General features: G+C 37.7%; 1 protein-coding gene across 1 annotated transcript in view; it reads left to right on the forward strand.

Annotated features, from left to right (window-relative positions):
* The window catches only part of PCCA (propionyl-CoA carboxylase subunit alpha), a 373,607-nt gene that overhangs the window by 43,472 nt on the left and 311,612 nt on the right, over positions 1–18,523 (forward strand). The window contains exons 5-6 of the mRNA XM_068526624.1: positions 10,265–10,378; positions 12,267–12,320. Of these exons, the coding sequence (XP_068382725.1) occupies positions 10,265–10,378; positions 12,267–12,320 (168 nt within the window). The remainder of the gene's footprint in view (positions 1–10,264; positions 10,379–12,266; positions 12,321–18,523) is intronic.

Below are 18,523 nucleotides of genomic sequence, written 5' to 3' on the forward strand. Positions count from 1 at the left end.
GGGGGATGGTCAGTAGAGTTGTTAGCTTTAGTTTGAACAATAACAGTGTTTTGGTTTTATGTGTAATTAAAAAAAAGAAAGAAACCAAAAGATACCTTTGCTAAGATCTCTCCTGTGTCAAATTAAAAAATGGTCAGTGGTCAAAAGAAGAAATACAAATAGCTCACAAACGTGAAAATATGCCCAGAGGCACTAATAATTAGAGAAATGCAAAGTAAAAAACTAGTAAGGAATCATTTTTCATTAGATATAAAATTAGACATGTTCAGTGTTGGTGTGGTGTGGGGAAATTCATCTCTGCTAGACGTGTTAATAGACATAAGCTTTTAAGCATGTAGTTTATAGCCTTTATGCTTCCAAATATTTTTCTCACAGAAATATATACATGCATACAGATTGACATGTTCAGGGAATCTTATTGCAGCTTGTAACATCTGCAAATTGGAAGCAATATCCATTATTGGAGTAAAGGTTAAATATGTTATGGTTTACCCAGGTTACCAGGAATGTTATGTAGCAGTTAAGCAAGTTTCAAGAATAATATGTAGTGTGATACAATTTATGGGAAGAAAATCTTAAGCACAATACAAAACCATACACTTTTTTTTTTTTTTTAAATAAATTTATTTATTTGGCTGCATTGGGTCTTCGTTGCTGTGCGCGGGCTTTCTATAGTTGCGGCGAGCGGGGGCTACTCTTCGTTGTGGTGCGTGGGCTTCTCACTGCGGTGGCTTCTCTTGTTGCAGAGCACGGGCTCTAGGCGCGCGGGCTTCAGTAGTTGTGGCACGTGGGCTCAGCAGTTGTGGCTCGCGGGCTCTAGAGTGCAGGCTCAGTAGTTGTGGCTCACGGGCTTAGTTGCTCCGCGGCATGTGGGATCTTCCCGAACCAGGGCTCCAACCCGTGTCCCCTGCATTGGCAGGCGGATTCTTAACCACTGTGCCGCCAGGGAAGTCCCTAAAACTGTACACTTTTATGTCTACTAGGCATGTGAAAATATTTAGGTAAGTCTGAAAGGATGCATACAAAACAGTTGATAATTTCTTTTAGGGTAGGAAGTGGGACTGGGAGGCCTTTAAGGGGGTGAGAAGTAGGGGTTATCTGTATTGCTTAAACTTAAATTTTCTCTCAAGCTAGTGTATATTCTTACATTACTTGGGTAATTAAAATAAAATAAAAAACGACATCTAGATGACTCACTTTTATGTGCAGTATTATCAATTAGTGGCACATAATGAGCAATGGTGGTGCTGGCCAGGCTCTAGTAGTTCTCAGTATCTCATGACATTGGTGGCTATTTGTATTTAAATTATTAGAACTGGCATTTAACTATTCATATGGTTTGGAAACACTTTTTAAAAAAAATACACTGATTACAGTGGAAATATTTCTTAATCCTATTCTAGAATCTCACTCTGCCGTTGTTTTATAAATCTGTATTCAGAAATACATAACTATATTTAAGCCTTCATGACTAGAGCCTTGAGTGAATGTGTGATAGCTTTTCTTTAGTAAGTAGAAAATGATTACAAGCTAGAGCTGTGCCCATATTCTCATTATTGGTATTTTCTTGTTTCTTTTGTTTTGTGTTCTTCTTCCCTTGTTACAATTTTTCTTAAGCGCTTAAGTGGTACCATATATATATATATACACACACACACATATATATATATAACTATAACTATATAATTAATTTCTGAAACTGTTTTATCACAATTGCTTGTCAGTGATAGTCTGGAAATTGTGATAAGCTATATAGTTTTTTTTTAAATTGTAAAATTACATAACGTAGACTTTACCACTTTACTAATTTTTAATTGTACAATTCAGTGGCATTAAGTACATTTACAGTGTTGTGCAGCCATCACCACCATCCATCTCCAGAACTTTTTCCACTGAATCTCTGTAAATTTTCTAGGATCTCTTTCCAGGTTGTCTTTTGTTTTCATGGCCGTGTGCTTGGCTGCTGACGGTGGTTTTGTTTTCATCCTGGGGACTTCTAGTCAGGTTTGTGAGCTAGGCATACACACGTCTGTTAGGTATTTCCCTGAGGATATCTCTCTGAAAAGTTATATCAGTCTGCATCAGAAAGTTTTATTGAATACCTTGTATGTGTACTATGCTTTACCAACAGTTATAGAGAAAATAAAGTAAAATATTCTTGCATTCCCCAGCATTTCCTAGCATTATGATTAAACCACACGAAAGACTGGTATTCGGTTTTTCTTTCTTTTCTTGCTTCGAATTTGCTGTTCAACCCAGGGAAGTCTGGCTTCTATTTCTGTTATTCTACTAAGTTGGTCCCCAAAGTTGCCAGAGATCTGGTTCATTCGATCCAGTAGCTAAATCCCCACCTTCTTTGGTCTGTCTATAGCACACAACACTGGTGACTGTCTCTTCTGTTTTGATGCTTATTGCTTCCTTACCATTTTCTAGTCCCTTTCGGGCCTCCATGCATTTGATACACTGTGTGTACTGCTAGAGTGCCCTTCTCAGTTGGCTTCTATCTTAGGAATCTTTTTTGTCAGGTGAATCCTAACTTTCTCTTTATTGGTTAGAGTCATTAATCAAACATTAATAGCATATAACACTGTGCTGTGTGCCAGGAGTGTCTCATATAGACCTCACAGCACAGTGGATCTAAAATTTTTATATGAAACTTCCTGATTTTATTTAACAGTTTTATTGAGTTACAGTTTGCATATTGAGTTATAGTGTATTTTTAGAGTTGTGCAACGCTCACCACTGTTCAGTTTTAGAACATAGCCATCACCCAGAAAGATGTCTTGTGTCCCTCTGCAGTCACTCTTGTTCCCACCTTCACCTAGGTAGCCACTGATCTGCTTTCTGTCTATAGTTTTGCATTTTCTAAAAATTCAAATACATGGAATTATATAATATTTGGTCTTTTGTGTCTGGCTTCTTTCACTTAGAATAATGTTTTTGAGATTGATTTATGTTGTTGCATGTATCAGTTTGTTGCCTTTTTTTGGCTGAGTAATATTCTGTTATATGAACAGAACACATTTTGTCTGTTTACCAGCTGCTGGGCGTTTGGGTTGTTTCCAGTTTTTGATTACTATGAATAAGGCTGTTATGAACAATTGTGTATATGTCTTTGTATGGACATATATTATCATTTCTCTTGGGTATATACTTAGGAGTGGAATTGGCGCATCATTTGATAACTACTGAACTTTTTAGGTACTAACAGGCTGTTTCCCAAAGCAGTTGTACCATTTTACATTCCCACTAGCAGCGTATGAGCGTTCAACTTTCTCCTCATTCTCACCAATGCTTGTCAGATATATCTGTCTTTTTGATTACAGACATCCTAGCAGGTGGGAAGTGGTATCACATTGTGATTAACGGTGTCTTTGAAGAGCAAAAGTTTTAAATTTTAATTAACTCTAATTTATCAAATTTTTTCTTTTATGGATCAGTCTTCAGGAGGCTGACATCTGTGGAGTATATCTCTTGAACTTCCTTGACCTCTGCCTTGGGTTGGCTATTTGAAGACATGAGCAGCAGATCAGGCTGTTTATCCCACCTCCACTTCCTTGCCTTGCTGCAGTTCTCACGGTGGCCACAGTCTTCTAGGGTGGTAGTAACTGTTGGGTCACCCATGCTCCCCAGCTGTCTGTGTTCTTCCCACTCTGAGCCCCTTCAGGACCACGGTGGCCATGGCTTCCCACTGTTGTTAGTCCCTGGAAACCTTGCCATCCTCTGTTGGTCCTTTAACTCTGCTCACGTCTTTGTTATTTTCAGCCAAACATGTTTGAATGTGCCACTTTATTCCTGGTGAATTGACTGACGTACTAATTTGGACTGAAAAGCATTTCTAAGGTAGGGGTTGGGGAACCATGGCCCATGGGCTAAATCTGGCCCAGTGCATGTTTCTGTAAATAAAGCTTTATTGAAACACAGCCGTGGCCATTTGGTGTTGTATTGTCTATGGCTGTTTTTGTGCTACAAAGGCAGAGTTGAGTGGTTTTGATAGAGACTGTATTCTACAAAACTGAAAATATTTACAGTGTGGCCCTTTAAAGAGAAAGTTTTCTGATCCTAGTTCTAATGCATATAAGGTAGCTCTCAGAATCTCCAGAAGGGCCAAAAGATATGGATAACCCAGGGAGGCAAAATGAGTCTGTTACAGAACAAACCCCACTTCCACTACTGACCATTGCTGGCAATTGTGATGTTCTGGGATTGACCCAGAAGTTCTTCTAGAGCTGTCCTAGAAGAACTGACACCTTTAGTTCCATGTTTGTCAATGAGATGTTATCTGCCGGCAGGGGTCCTGCCTCACATTGCTCTCACTTCTTTGAGTATGCCTGACTGGTGGAACCGAGGTCACGTATATGTGCCCTGACTGCCAAGAAGTCTGGGAAATGTTCTTTTTTGCTTTCTGCCCTTGATAGTGGAGGGAAGCAAGATAGAAAGGAGTGTTGGAATATCATTTAGTGAGCTCACCTGCAGCATTTGCCATGACAAATACCAACCAATATCAGTGATTTTTCTTTTTAACTCTCCAAGTTATGACATTTATTCTTATTTTCTTCTCCTCACCGCCCACAAACCAAACACAAATAAACAACAATAAAAAACCCTAGAAGAGTTGTGTGTCAGGGAAGTACCCCATGTCATAGAAGATGGCAAGGGTTAAATCTGTCACAACTCCATCGATGCCGAAGGAGGACAGCAGGACTTCATTGACCAAAGGAAGACCGTTTACTGCTCTCAGCAAAGCTCGTAGTAGGGGCATGGCCCAGTAGCATCATGAGTCCCACGGGGGGATGTGATTGGTCTATTGAGCAGCAGCAAATACAGTGGGTGTGTCACAGTTAAGGAACACAGGGCTGTCAAGAACTGTGAAGGGTCCGAAGCTTTACTTGTAAGCTAACAAGTTAGCCTCTCCCTATTTCATGGGTGCTGGTAGAAGATACAAGACTGCTGGGTCAGTGATGAAGAACAGTTTATTACTCACAGCCATAGCAAGATCAGAGTATCAGCATTTAAAAAAAAAATTGTATTGGAACATAGTTGATTTACAGTGTTGTGTTAGGTTCAGGTGTACAGCAAAGTGAATCAGTTATACGTATACATATATCCACTCTTTTTTTAGATTCTTTTCCCATATAGGCCATTACAGAGTATTGAGTAGAGTTCCCTGTGCTATACAGTAGGTTCTTATTAGTTATCTATTTTATATATAGTAGTGTGTATATGTCAATCTCAATCTTCCAATTTATCCCTCCCCCCAGAGTATCAGCAATTTTACCCTGATTCCCCAAGTCCCAGTTCCCACAGGTGATACGAAGAGGGTCAGGTGATACCTGCACATGCAGTGGTTTGCATCATAGGACAAGAACCCTAAGCTTTAAGGTTCTTCTTACATAATGAATCTTTTCTGACGGGCTCTTAGCACCCCTGCCTCTTGCTCCAGAGTGAGACACTACCCTACTCTTCTAGGGCTGTTGGCTATACGGACGCTTTTGCAAATAGAGTTTGAAAAAAAAGGCAGTTAGTGCCTTGCTCACATGATGTGAGCACAAAATTTTTGCTAGCTAGAGCCAAGGATTCAGCACCTTTTTGTAGCAAAGTAGCAAACAAACTAGTGCCCCTCCCTCAGGAAGCGAGTATATAATAGTCACACTGTGGTTGCTTTTCTGTCTTAGTTGCCAACGTGACTAGTTACAGAAACAGCTCAGGATCAAGGGATGGTTTAGACTTTGCTGTTTGGAGCACTCAGCAAGGATGTTCGGGGTGCTCGGGCCCTGTGGTGAACTGTCTCTGCGAAAAGTGTAAAACTACCAATTATTTCCCTCTCTGATTCTCATAAATTCTCAGATTGACCTGCCCTGTTCTAGTGCAGTTACTACTTGCATTTCACTGATGTGCTTCGTCTCATTAATAAGCATTGAGTCAGTTTTTGTGGTAGTGATTATATTATGTTATTACAAGTAATAGATATTGATGTTATGCAATACAGTGGTTCAAATAGGATGACTTTCAAATGTTCTCTTACATAACATCTGGCCATTTTAGGTTAGGGAGGCCAGTCTATTTCAAAGGACAACTAGGATCTCTGGTTCCTAGTGTTTTGTTGCTCTGCCATCGCCTAGGGTAGCAGTCCCTAACCTTTTTGGCACCAGGGACCAGTTTCGTGGAAGATAGTTCTTCCTTGGACTGGGGTGGGGTAGGGGGATGGTTTTGGGATGATTCAAGCGCATTACATTTATTGTACACTTTATTATTATTACATTGTAATATATAATGAAATAATTATACAACTCATCAGAATGCTGACAGGAGGCGGATCTCAGGTGGTAATTCGAGCACTGGGGAGCAGCTGTAAATACAGATGAAGTTTCGCTAGCTTGCCCGCTGCTCACCTCCTGCTGTGTGGCCTGAGGGTTGGGACCCTCGCCCTAGGGCATGGGTGGTCAAACTTTTCCTCGAAAGGCCCAATAGTAAACTAGGTTTTGTGGACTGTACTATTCAGCTCTACCATTGTAGCACAAAAGAAGCCGTGGGCAATAAGTAAATGAATAAGTATGGCTGTGTTCCAATAAAATTTCATGTACAAAAACAGACACTGGGCTGGATTTGGCCTTCACTATAGTTTGCTGTCCCCTGCCCTAGGGATTACCTTAGTTTGCATAGTTGAATTTGGTTGCTGCAATATTTATGTTCCAGGTCAAGGGAAAGAACACGGTCAAAATTTAGAGAAATATGCTTGTGTTTAAGTTGTAGATAATTTGGAAGTTGTACATTTCACTTTCTGATCCCAATGACCTGAACTTACTTATAACACACGAGTGTCTGATAAATTTGATCCTACCCCTGCTGCTTTCTCTGCAGTTGTGGCTCGAGACTTTCTGTAGAGAAGAGCTTCAGGCAGCACAGGGCGTGGGGAGTGGGGGCTTTGGGAGCTTGTCTTGGAGTACATAACAGGCTTGCTTGCTTTCCTTCCGTCTCTTTTTTTTCTTTCTCTGTTTCCTGTCTTTCTTTCTGTCTTTGCCTCCCTCGCTCCCTCCCCCTTTCCTTCTTTTCTTTCTCTTTTTTACCCCCTTTTTAAATACTAGCTTGTATTTAGTGTGTGTGTGTGTGTGTGTGGGAGAGATGGGCTCTATCCCTCCCCCCCATCTGTTGCCTCCCAGTACCTCTTAGCTCTGCCGCTGCTCGCTTGTCAGAAATACTGGAAATGATTTCATCTCTCGGGTGTTTCTAGCTCCTTAGTTTCCGTAGATTTCTTCCCAAAGGCATTTGTTCAAGTTTCTCCTAAGCTAAAACCACACTCCAAACCCTTTCTCAGCTATCACTCTGCCTCTCCTAAACTCTACAACAATAACAAAATTGAAATTGAGTTTCAAAAGTTTTTTTAAACTATCCTTTCGTGGTTGACTCAGAAGTATCTCCTTGGGAACTAAGGCAGCAGAGGGTTCTAGTTTTTTCTTTCAAATGGCTTTGCCAAGCATTTTTGCTAGTACTGACCCTGTGCTAGACTGTGGGCTTGAGATGTTAATATAGGCTTCTACCCTAAAGTAAGGTTTCTTTCTGAGAAATAGAAGAAAAGAAACCAACCAACCCCTTTAGAAACAGCATGTTTTGCCTTTCTGTGTAAAGTCCCTAAGCAGTTTTGACCTGCTTTTGATGTATTTATTTGAATGTTTATTCAAACAATATTAATGATCTGCTAAAATGTTAGGCTCTGAGCTAGATTCTCAGTATGTTTACAAAGAGTTTGTGATAATGTAGGAAAAATGCCTATTATGATAGTTTAAAAAAACAAAAGGATGCAAAATTATATATGCAGTTTGGTTACAAAAGTATACTTAGAGAAAAGACTGGAAGTAAATAAGTCAAAATATTATTAGGATTCCCCTCCTTTTTAACTTTTTTTTTTTTTAAATTTATTTATTTATGTATGTATGTATGTATGTATGTATGTATGTATGGCTGTGTTGGGTCTTCGTTTCTATGCGAGGGCTTTCTCCAGTTGCGGCGAGCGGGGCCACTCTTCATCGCGGTGCGCGGGCCTCTCACTATCGCGGCCTCTCTTGTTGCGGAGCATAGGCTCCAGACGCGCAGGCTCAGCAGTTGTGGCTCATGGGCCCAGTTGCTCCGCGGCATGTGGGATCCTCCCAGACCAGGGCTCGAACCCGTGTCCCCTGCATTGGCAGGCGGATTCTCAACCACTGCACCACCAGGGAAGCCCCTTTAACTTTTTGATGCCTATTTATTATAGAAAATTTGGACACAGGGATGCATATGTATATATTTTAATCCCCCTCCCCACCACGTACAACCCTCAGTTGCCATATGTATTGCTAAGATTGGAGATTTAATTTAGTGTAGCTTTTACCTCAAAGACAGTGGCTTAACAATGAAAATTATTAAATAAACTGTCATCCAAGTGTATCTATGAATTTAAAAGCTTGTAGCAATAAAACTGTGCTGGGAGAGATTTTTTAAGAAAAGGAATTTAAGACACGACTTCTGCCTTGCAGGACCTTATGATCTGGAAAAGGAGAGTGTATAGATTGTAACAGACATAATCTGTAAAGCAGTCAAAATGACATTACTGGGCAGGATGCGATTAAATGCCAAAATTTGCACCTGGTACTACTGGAGTTCAGATTAAAGGAGATTCATCTGAAGACCCAGTGGTAGAAGTGGAACTTTAAATGCATCTTTAATAATAGGTAGTACCTGGCGGGAAATAAAATATACAGAGTAAGTGTGGATTTAACTTTAAATACTTTATCCCCACCTGACTAATGCATTTTTTTCAAAGGATTGTTCAGTATTCAATTTCTTTCTTATAGAAAAAACCCACAACCACAATTACAAAAACAAAATTGCTGTTGTAAAAAATTGCTGAACTGGGCAGAGGGCAGTAGAAGAGGGGGCATTCTGGTCTGAGGGGAGAAGAGCAACTTGAAGTTGGGAATAAGCAAGATATAAAGGAGAGCCTTGCTTTGAACATGGGAATATTTAGGATCCTTTTGCGAGCTTGGCTGCCTTTCCTTGGATGTTATTAAAGAAATTAAACTGCATAGATTTGAGTCTTTTATATTAAGATATTGATCTATTAATCCCTTGGGTAGCAGGTATCTTTAACCTTTCAATACACAATATAATTTTTTACTTAGTTTGAAAATATTTATTGACTAGATAAAAAGAGCTCTGAGCTTTCTAAAAGATGACTTGATTGTTTTTTTTTTTTTTTTTTTTTGATAGACCTCATTTAAAACAAAGTGCTTCTTTAAAAACTACTTTACAGCTGAAGAATATAACTTAGCAATACTCAAGAGTATTTTCCACCTTAGACTTTTTGGAGGAGGGTCATACATGTCCAGGTATATGAATGTGTTCCAGTTTTTAATGTATGCCTTGTAAAATAAATTTAAATGGAGTTTGAATTTACTTAAACTTACACTGGAAAACTGTTAGGAAAAGCTGTTTCAAAAATACATGAATCCCTTTCATCATTTTAAAAGAATAGATTTCTTTTAGAAGTAAGCAGTTTATTCTGTATTGGATGCCTAGCCTTTCTTAAGCAAAAATAGATTTGAAACATTGTGTAGTAAGTAGTCTTAAAAATGGAGCATATATTCCTGAATTAGGAGTAGGTTTAGAACTGAATGCACATATCGGTTCTTTTAGGAATAAAGGTTAAAATGGGTGAGGATCAAATGTTAGAGTATTTAAACGATCCTCAAGATTTTCTGGCTCATGTGTAGTGATACTGAACTCTTTAGTCCTGGGCTTTAATTTGTGCCTGGTGCTGACCTAATGCTGTGCAGGGACACTCACTGCATCCCTTCTTCATTCAGTTTCTCTAATTATCCCCACTTCCTGGGGAGCTTGCTTAGAACTGGGCATGAGTGCTTGTTATGAAAATATTGGGCTACCCTGGCTGTATGTAACAGAGTAGTTTTTGGTATAAAGTTGACGTATAGATGAACTGAATAGGACGCTAAAGTTGTTTGCTGTGATTTTTACTTAATCAAATTGGTACGGAATATTATGGAAATTATCTGGTTAGACAGTGGATTAGGCTTGTAATAAATGAAATCATGGTTAATATAACTCCTGGGCTTATTTGTTACATTGTAATTTCTTAGTGCATATTCAGAGAGAGATCTGACTACATAAATGATATGGGAAACGCTCCGATTTGCAATTTTGTGTATACTTGCAGATGAAGATAGTTCTTTTTGCTGGGAGGATCTGTTAATGCAGAGATTTGTCTCTTCAGGTTCACGTGAAAATGGCGGATGAGGCGGTCTGTGTTGGCCCAGCTCCCACCAGTAAAAGCTACCTCAACATGGATGCCATCATGGAAGCCATTAAGGAAACCGGGGCCCAAGCTGTGAGTCTGAATGAATCTGTCTACTGCAGCTGTTTCATATGTAGTGAGCAGAACACTAGAGTTGGTATTTAAAAAAAAAAAATAAGAAAGAATGATTGAAAATGCTGTTGCAGTTCATGTCACATGAGTTAAATGTGGCCGAATTCGCTACTGGAAATCAGAGGCTTTGTAGCATCTGGCAGCGTTGGTTACTGATCCTGCAGGTGGCTGCTGGATTCAGCTTTCACACCAGGGAGCAGTTTCAGTTCATTTCCAAATTTGCTAGGGGGAAAAAAAAAAAAAAGAAATCCCAATTAATTTTGAGACTTAACCCTTTCAGTGTAATAAGAGTATTAAAAAAAATCTGTATTATAAACAGGATCCAAAAGACCCTGTTTTAAATTCTATTTTAATCATTTAAAAATTATGTATGCCTCGTTATACTTCCAGAAATAAAAATGATGCAATTGGTAATTATTTTAGTTTGATAGTGTCAATGGAATATACATAATTTACATGGAGAAATCAGTAATTCTCCCCACCCCCAATTCTGTTTGGAGTGGAATCCAAGGAAAAAAACTGGGTTCTGACATCAGGAATAGTGTTTTGTTATTGTTGTTGTTTGTGTGTGTGTGTGTGTGTGTGTGTGTGTGTGTATGTTTTTATCAGAGAACTAATTACATGTAATGTTAAAAAAAACTATGTAGAGTTATTTCTAAAATTGGATGGAAGCAGCCAACACCAGCAGTTGGCCTGGAGTGCTTCAGTTAGTGTTCACATTTCTTTTGAAAGAAATGTTTTAGTAAGATGCATGTTTAAATAAAAAACTGAATTCGTGAACCCATATTATAGATGTTGCAGTTTACTAGCAGAGTTAATGAAGGTGAAACTCTTTTAACCTTTTAACTATAGATTATCAGAATACAATCTTTAGTTGAATGTTTATACGAAATGAAACTGTTGGAGTGAAACTCTTTTCCTGTGATGTAGTAGTGTAAATTATTCTGCACCGTGTTCATAAAGCTTAGTCTGGCATTTAAAAAAATCTCAAATGTGTAGATACTTCTAAATTAGATTATGATATTGACTCATTTAGAAATTTGACTTATAGCAGAATTATTTTCCTAGAAATATATTCAATACTGACTGATAATAGGGTGGCTAAATTTATGTTTGGTCAAAAGTTACTTGGTTAGAACAGGATGGTAGAATTTAAATTGTTGCAGCGTGGCTTGTGAGAGAGGAGAGCGTGAAGTGGTTGTGACTGGCTGAGTGGGATGAGGAGGGAAAGAAGAGTAGATATTAGAAGAAAAATAAATTCAGAGACTGATGGAAAGGGAAAACCAAACTTCTGTTTTAGTTAGGTTTGACAAAAACTGTTCATTGGGTAGTGGCTGAATATATTAATATTGTCAGGAATAAAATATGTTCATTGGCTTAGTAGCCAGGGTTTGGGAAAGTAGCAGTTCCTGGTTCTGTAAAGAAAGGGGAAATAAGAGTTTTTCATCCATCTTGTGGAAGGTTTCCTTTAACATAATTCTTTGACCCACAAGCTGTTAGAAAATTCTGCAAACTTGGAGCCGAAGTTAGTCTCAGAAAAAGTGGGGAGAGTTTGGGTTGGGTTGAAGTGCATAGCCAAGTGCAGGCGGACAGGCAGGTGGGACGGGAGACGGCCCTGACTGTGGTTGAGACAGGTAGCGTGCTGCAAGTGAGCATACAGTAGGCGATCTCGTGGCGTTTGGGTCTGAACTCAGGAGAACTGCGTTAGAGCTCATCAGTATGTTAAGAGTAAGTAACCTTACTCCAGGGCCCTTGAACAATAAACACGTTAACGCTCTTTCTGTCTTGCTTACTGTAAAGGTTTTGCAAATTGGTAAAACTGAAAGTGCTTTTTGTTTTCATTTCTAAGGTACATCCAGGTTATGGATTTCTTTCAGAAAATAAAGAATTTGCCAAATGTTTGGTAAGTTTATAAGGAACCAGAAACTGTTAACTTATATTTCAGAAAGCAGTGTAATGGTGTTGCTTTTGTAAATGTGGGTAGTGATGACTTACAGACTTTTCATTGACCCAACGATTCTTTGAAAATAGTTTGGGAAAAGTGAAGACTTTTATTCTGTAACCTAAGTCTTGATTTGAAGCGTGACAATGGAAAAGTTGTAAAATCACCATTACACCTAATGAATGATACCTAGTTTATAACATGTTGTGTGGACTTTGACTTTTAAAATTAAACATTTCAGACTTTTAGCTAAATACGTCAGGGAGTCCAGTGATTCATTAATTATTTACCATGAGCATGGAATGTGAAGCCAGAAGTAAGATTCTGTTTTTTCCCTTTTATTGCATATTATGGCATTTAATATCAAATCTTACTACTGCGTCTATTTTGGGAAATTTTTTTCTTTTTTTTATGATAGGAGTATCCTCCTGATATCACCATCCTGACTAGGTACATGACCCTATATTTGCTATTAAACTGATTTTCCAGGTGTGTTTATAACTACATTCAAGATGGTACTGAAACCTCAGTTTTCAGGTACTAAAATATGATATTGATAATGTTTCGAAAAGCTCATTAGATCAGTTATCTCAGGTATTAAGTTAACTTAATATTTTAATATGTTATACTTTGTTTCTGTGATATGCTTATATTTTGTTCTTCCATGGATTCAAAATTATTTCTGAATGCAATTACCATTTTCAAGACGAAATTTTCACTTAAAATTCATAAATTTAATTTGGACAATTCTTTTTTTTAAAATTCTTTATTCTTTTTTAAAAAATTAATTAATTAATTAATTAATTAAATTTTGGCTGTGTTGGGTCTTCGTTTCTGTGAGAGGGCTTTCCCTAGTTGGCGGCGAGCGGGGGCCACTCTTCATCGCGGTGCGCGGGCCTCTCACCATCGCGGCCTCTCTTGTTGCGGAGCACGGGCTCCAGACGCGCAGGCTCAGTAGTTGTGGCTCACGGGCCTAGTTCCTCCGCGGCATGTAAGTATCCAAAGGTCCAGATTTACCAGGTTTTGTGCAGTATATCCACATTTTCCTGTTTATACCTCTTTTTGTTATCTTCTAGTTTGAAATTTTGGCTGAGGTTCTGTCATTATGTAAGAAAATGATTCGAATATAATAAATTTTAAATGTATTTGTACAATATAATATATTTAAGTTTGTATAGGTGAGCAGTCTCTAAACTGTGGTCCATGGGCCAAATGCAGCTGCCGCCTGTTTTTGTAAATTAAGTTTTATTGGCACACAGCCCTGCTTGTTCACTTACCTGTTGTCTGTGGCTGCTTTTGCTCTCAAACAGCAGAGTTGTGTAGCTATAGCAGAGACCGAATGGCCTGTAAGTAAATATTCACTGTATGGCCCTTTATAGAAGAAGTTTGCCGGCTCCTGGTATAGATGAATATCTGAGTCTGGGAGAAGTGAAATTATATGGCAAGTATATTTATTCATGCATTTATTCAGTCATTAAAAAGGGCTTATTTGGTATCTATGCTCAAGGCAGTTGAGAAGGATATAAAAATGAATTGGTTGTGTGTCCTGCTCATGAGGAGCTCACAGTCATGTTGTGGAAAGTAAGTCAGGTACACAAATGACTTCAGGGAAAAAAAATATTATGAAGAAGTGCAAATTCTCCGTAAATGAAGATAAGATTGTGCCGTCAGGGGTTTCATGTTAGAGAAAAGGGTATAAAATGTATGACTACCTTCCTTTCTCATTTGCTTTTCTAATTTTATCTTCTCCATTTTCCTTTATCAATGCTATGCCTTAGGCAAACCAGACTGCATGCTATTCCCAAACGTGGCTGGTTCTCTCCTGTTCTATCTTTTCCATCGCTCTCCTCAGTGGTCACACCTGTCCCTTGGTCCCACATTTCTTACTACTGTCTGTTCTTAAAAGCACAGTTCATGTTACACCTACCAGGATAGTTTTCCATGTTCTTCTGGTGAGAAGTAATCTCTTTTCTCTGTCTTCTAGAGCATTAAATTTTTTTTTTTTTTTCTTATCTGGCATACCACCTTCCATATTATGTAAAAATTGTTTCTGTATTTTATAATCTGTTCTTAAGGTAAGAGACTTGGTCGTCTCATTCTTTGTTTCCCTTTTGTTTTATATCCTAATGATTTCTACGTAGTGAGTTCAATGAATGTTATGGAAAGATTAAGTAAATATTATTAGATTAAGAATTATGGAACAATAACCTGCAAGAAAACTTTTCTCCTGTCACAGAAGGGACTGTTTTGTAACTAGAAAGCGGTAGTGCCGTGTGTTTTTATTCACCATGAAAATATGTAGCTGGTGATAACTAACCTTCTCTTTTTGTGCATCATGGCAAGATTCTTATTTGGGATATAATTTTCCTAGCTTAAAAACTTTTCCCGGGCTTCCCTGGTGGCGCAGTGGTTGAGAATCTGCCTGCTAACGCAGGGGACGCGAGTTCGAGCCCTGGTCTGGGAAGATCCCACATGCCGCGGAGCAGCTGGGCCCGTGAGCCACAATTACTGAGCCTGCGTGTCTGGAGCCTGTGCTCCGCAACAAGAGAGGCCGCGATAGTGAGAGGCCCGCGCACAGCGATGAAGAGTGGCTCCCACTTGCCACAACTAGAGAAAGCCCTCGCACAGAAACGAAGACCCAACATAGCCATAAATTAAAAATAAATAAATAAATAAAAAATTTAAAAAAAAAAAAAAAAAAAAAAAAAAAACTTTTCCCATTGGAGTGTGCCATTTAAAATGCACCTCTTGAAATATCTGGCTATAGCTGGTGAGTTCCATAAAAATAACACAGTGAAATAAAATTGCATACAGATTTTGTTACGCATATCAACATTGTTTGTGTGGATGGTGATGAGCCATTGAACTTTGATAGTTATTGTCTCAAACTGGGAATATTCTTAGAATCTGATTTCTAAGATAGTGGTAATAGATTACTATGTTGGCAGCAACTTTTGGCAAGAAAGATGAGCAGAATATGGAAAAAATTTTTTTTAAAGTTTATTTATTTTATTTTTGGCTGCCAGTTGATCTTCATTGCTGCGCTCAGGCTTTCTCTAGTTGCGGTGCACGGGCTCTAGGCGTGCGGGCTCTAGAGCGCAGCCTCAGTAGTTGTGGCGCACGGGCTTAGTTACTCCGCGGCTTGCGGGATCTCCCCGGACCAGGGCTCGAACCTGTGTCCCCTGCATTGGCAGGCAGATTCTCAACCACTGCTCCACCAGGGAAGTCTGGAAAAGAAATTTTTTAAGTTTAATACTGTGGAGTTCCTTTTACTGTAACTTATGTATGCTGTAACTTATGTTTGAAATGTAATCAAATGTGGAGGTTTTTCCCCCCATTAATTTCTGGTTCTGTTTTTTTTTTTTTTTTTTTTTAAATTGCTGTTCAAAGATCAGCATAATATTTACTTTGTTTATAGAAAAACTATTTGTGCCTTATCATCTGGTATATTGTTTTTAGTTAACAGCTTTGAGTAAGATGATCTCTTGAATTTTTTTCTGAGTTTGTGCTATTTATTTGCTTTAGAAAATACCATAAGCCAAATGTTAAAAGCATTCTAAACTTTATATGTTTTCTTTACAAGACTAATTATTCTTTACACTTAATTTACACGAAATGGGATCAGATTATATAGAATCCCTACTGTACATGATTTAAACAAAATCATGTCTTGTTTGTTTTTGCTTAAATAATTAATGGAAAATACAAAGCTACAAATAATCCTCATAAAGAATAGTAATTTTCAGTAATTTTAATATGCTGAGCAAACATTTTATTTCCAAAATGTTTTTCATTCTGTATTTCCCCTCTGGGCTCCTTGTATTCTGAGCAGTAAAGGAACAGTGGTGGAAGGCTGTGAGGACTGTTAGGGTTAAGAAAAGAAATTCTTTTGGAGTTTACGAAAGAGGTTTGAAAAGTTAAACTATCTGCCCCTGGAAAAAGTGGTTTAAAGATTAAATGAGATTTAAAGAGATTTCATAGTGTTTTTAGTTATCTTTCTGGTTCTTATGTGTATGTTTCTTCATGTTATATCATATTTTAATGCAGCACAGCATCATAAGTTACAGTAGTTACCTTTATGAGAAATTTATGTTAGATTTAATAATTTGTGTTTCATGTATGGGTCTTATCCATGTATTTAAAAGATATGTGTATATATGCATACAGATAGTGTGTTCTATCCAGAATGCTCAGCATTGAGGGTGGAGAAGGGAACTGTGGGAAGCAGTTGAGGTTTGATGATTGTATTTTTTATCTCCTTTTGTTGGAGACTTTTTAGCAAGGTAAGGAGTGTAACTACTTCAAAAACAATAATGAGATGTTTTTTTTATCCATTGGATTAACCAAACTTTTAAAAAATAGCTGTAACATCCAGTGTAGACAAGTGTACAGGAAGTGTCTTGTTCTTGGGAGTGTAAATTATTTCAGCCCCCTTTTTTCTTTTTCTTTTGTTCCAGAAATTTGCTGGTATTACCAAAATTTAAAATGTATATATTCTTTGACTCAACAGCTCCACTCTTAAGAATTTCACCTACAAAGATGTACTTTAAAAACGTTCATTGTAAGGTTGTTTGTAATAGCGAAATTGGGAAATAGCTGAAGATTTTTCATCTTTAAAATGAAGAGAATGACACCTACCCTGTAGGGTTGTTGTGAAAGTTAGAAACAACATGTATAAAGAACTTAGCACAGAGTCTGGCATTGCCAGGCAAATCACCTTATCATTACAGGTGTTAGTTAATAATTATTACTTTAGTAGATGGGGAGAGCTACTGAAGAGTTGTGGGGTGTTTTTTTTTTTTTTTTTTTTAATGAATGAGATAGTTAAAATTAGCATTTTGGGGAAATTAGTCTGATAGTTTTCATGTGTATTTTGTGAGTTTAGATTTTTTTTTTTCCTGTTGAGATTAATAATCTGATAATATTATATTCCTATACACACACATATGATAATGTAGTTTACAAAATACTTTGACATATATGATTTCATTTAATTCATGCAACGATTTAACAAAAAGAAAACTGAGACTCAGGTGCAGTGACTTGCCAACAATCACACTGTATTGGTAAGTAATAGAATCAGGACTTGGCCTAGGTTGGCTGACCATAAGTACAGAGCACTTAAAAAAAATACTGTACCCTGGTTTGCTTAGTTGGAAAGAGTGAGAAACCAAACAGTGAAAACCAAATAACTGTAGGGAACTTAGCCAAAGGCCATAGAAATCTGTTCCCGCACTTCATAATAACAGAGGCAGCACATGATCAGGTTGTGTAGATAGAAATTTGAAGAAAGCCTTTTGCTAGGTCATTGGTCTTCTGTTGTGAGGTTGTAATCCATGGTGTGTTAGAGTTGTGAAATGTGCTTTAAGTACTTGGCAACTGATACTAAAATTATGAAGTTAGCAAGTTTGCTAATGATTTTATTTAACAATATTTTTGTTCTTAAAATAGTTTAGAGTGAATTTAAAACAATATGATACCCTATTCACTCATATTTGCAGAAAAAGTTTTTTTTTGAGTAGGGAAAAAAAAAAAAGAGGTGTAGATCTTGCAAGCCCAAAGTTGTTTATAACTCTTATTTTATCTACATAGGCTGTGATCTAGGTAGCTCCTGGAAGTATGTTTTGTGTGTGACATATATGTCGTGGCTTAAGAAAGGTTAATACTACACTGTATTTTGTAGACATCTAGTTTTAACTACATAGATATTCTTACCATTAACATTATTAGAATTTCCATTTTGGACACAGGTCTTTGATTTTATTACGTTAAAGTGAAAAAAATTTGAGAATGTAAAATCTTAAGAAACTTAAGTCACATGTATACATTGAAAAATAAGGTTTCTTCCATCTGTGAACCTCTGACCCCAGCCCGCAGTTTAAATTCCTAGAGACTACCACTGCTACCAAATTTATATTCTTCTGGAGTGCACGCATGCGTGTGTGTTTGCCTGCTAGAATTTGCTATAGATTTGTTATACAGGGTACTCTTATTTGCTGAAGTAGGATTTTGTTTGTTCATAAGAAAAGTGGCACAGAACTTTTCTTCCCTTCCCCAGGCTCTTAAAAATAGGTGTGGAACACCTACCTGCAGATACACTTGCAACATTCTTATTTAATCTTTATGACAATCTGTGGTGTATTATGATTTATAGAAGAGAGAAC

Source organism: Eschrichtius robustus, chromosome 18, assembly GCF_028021215.1.
Source record: "Eschrichtius robustus isolate mEscRob2 chromosome 18, mEscRob2.pri, whole genome shotgun sequence".
NCBI lineage: Eukaryota > Metazoa > Chordata > Mammalia > Artiodactyla > Eschrichtiidae > Eschrichtius > Eschrichtius robustus.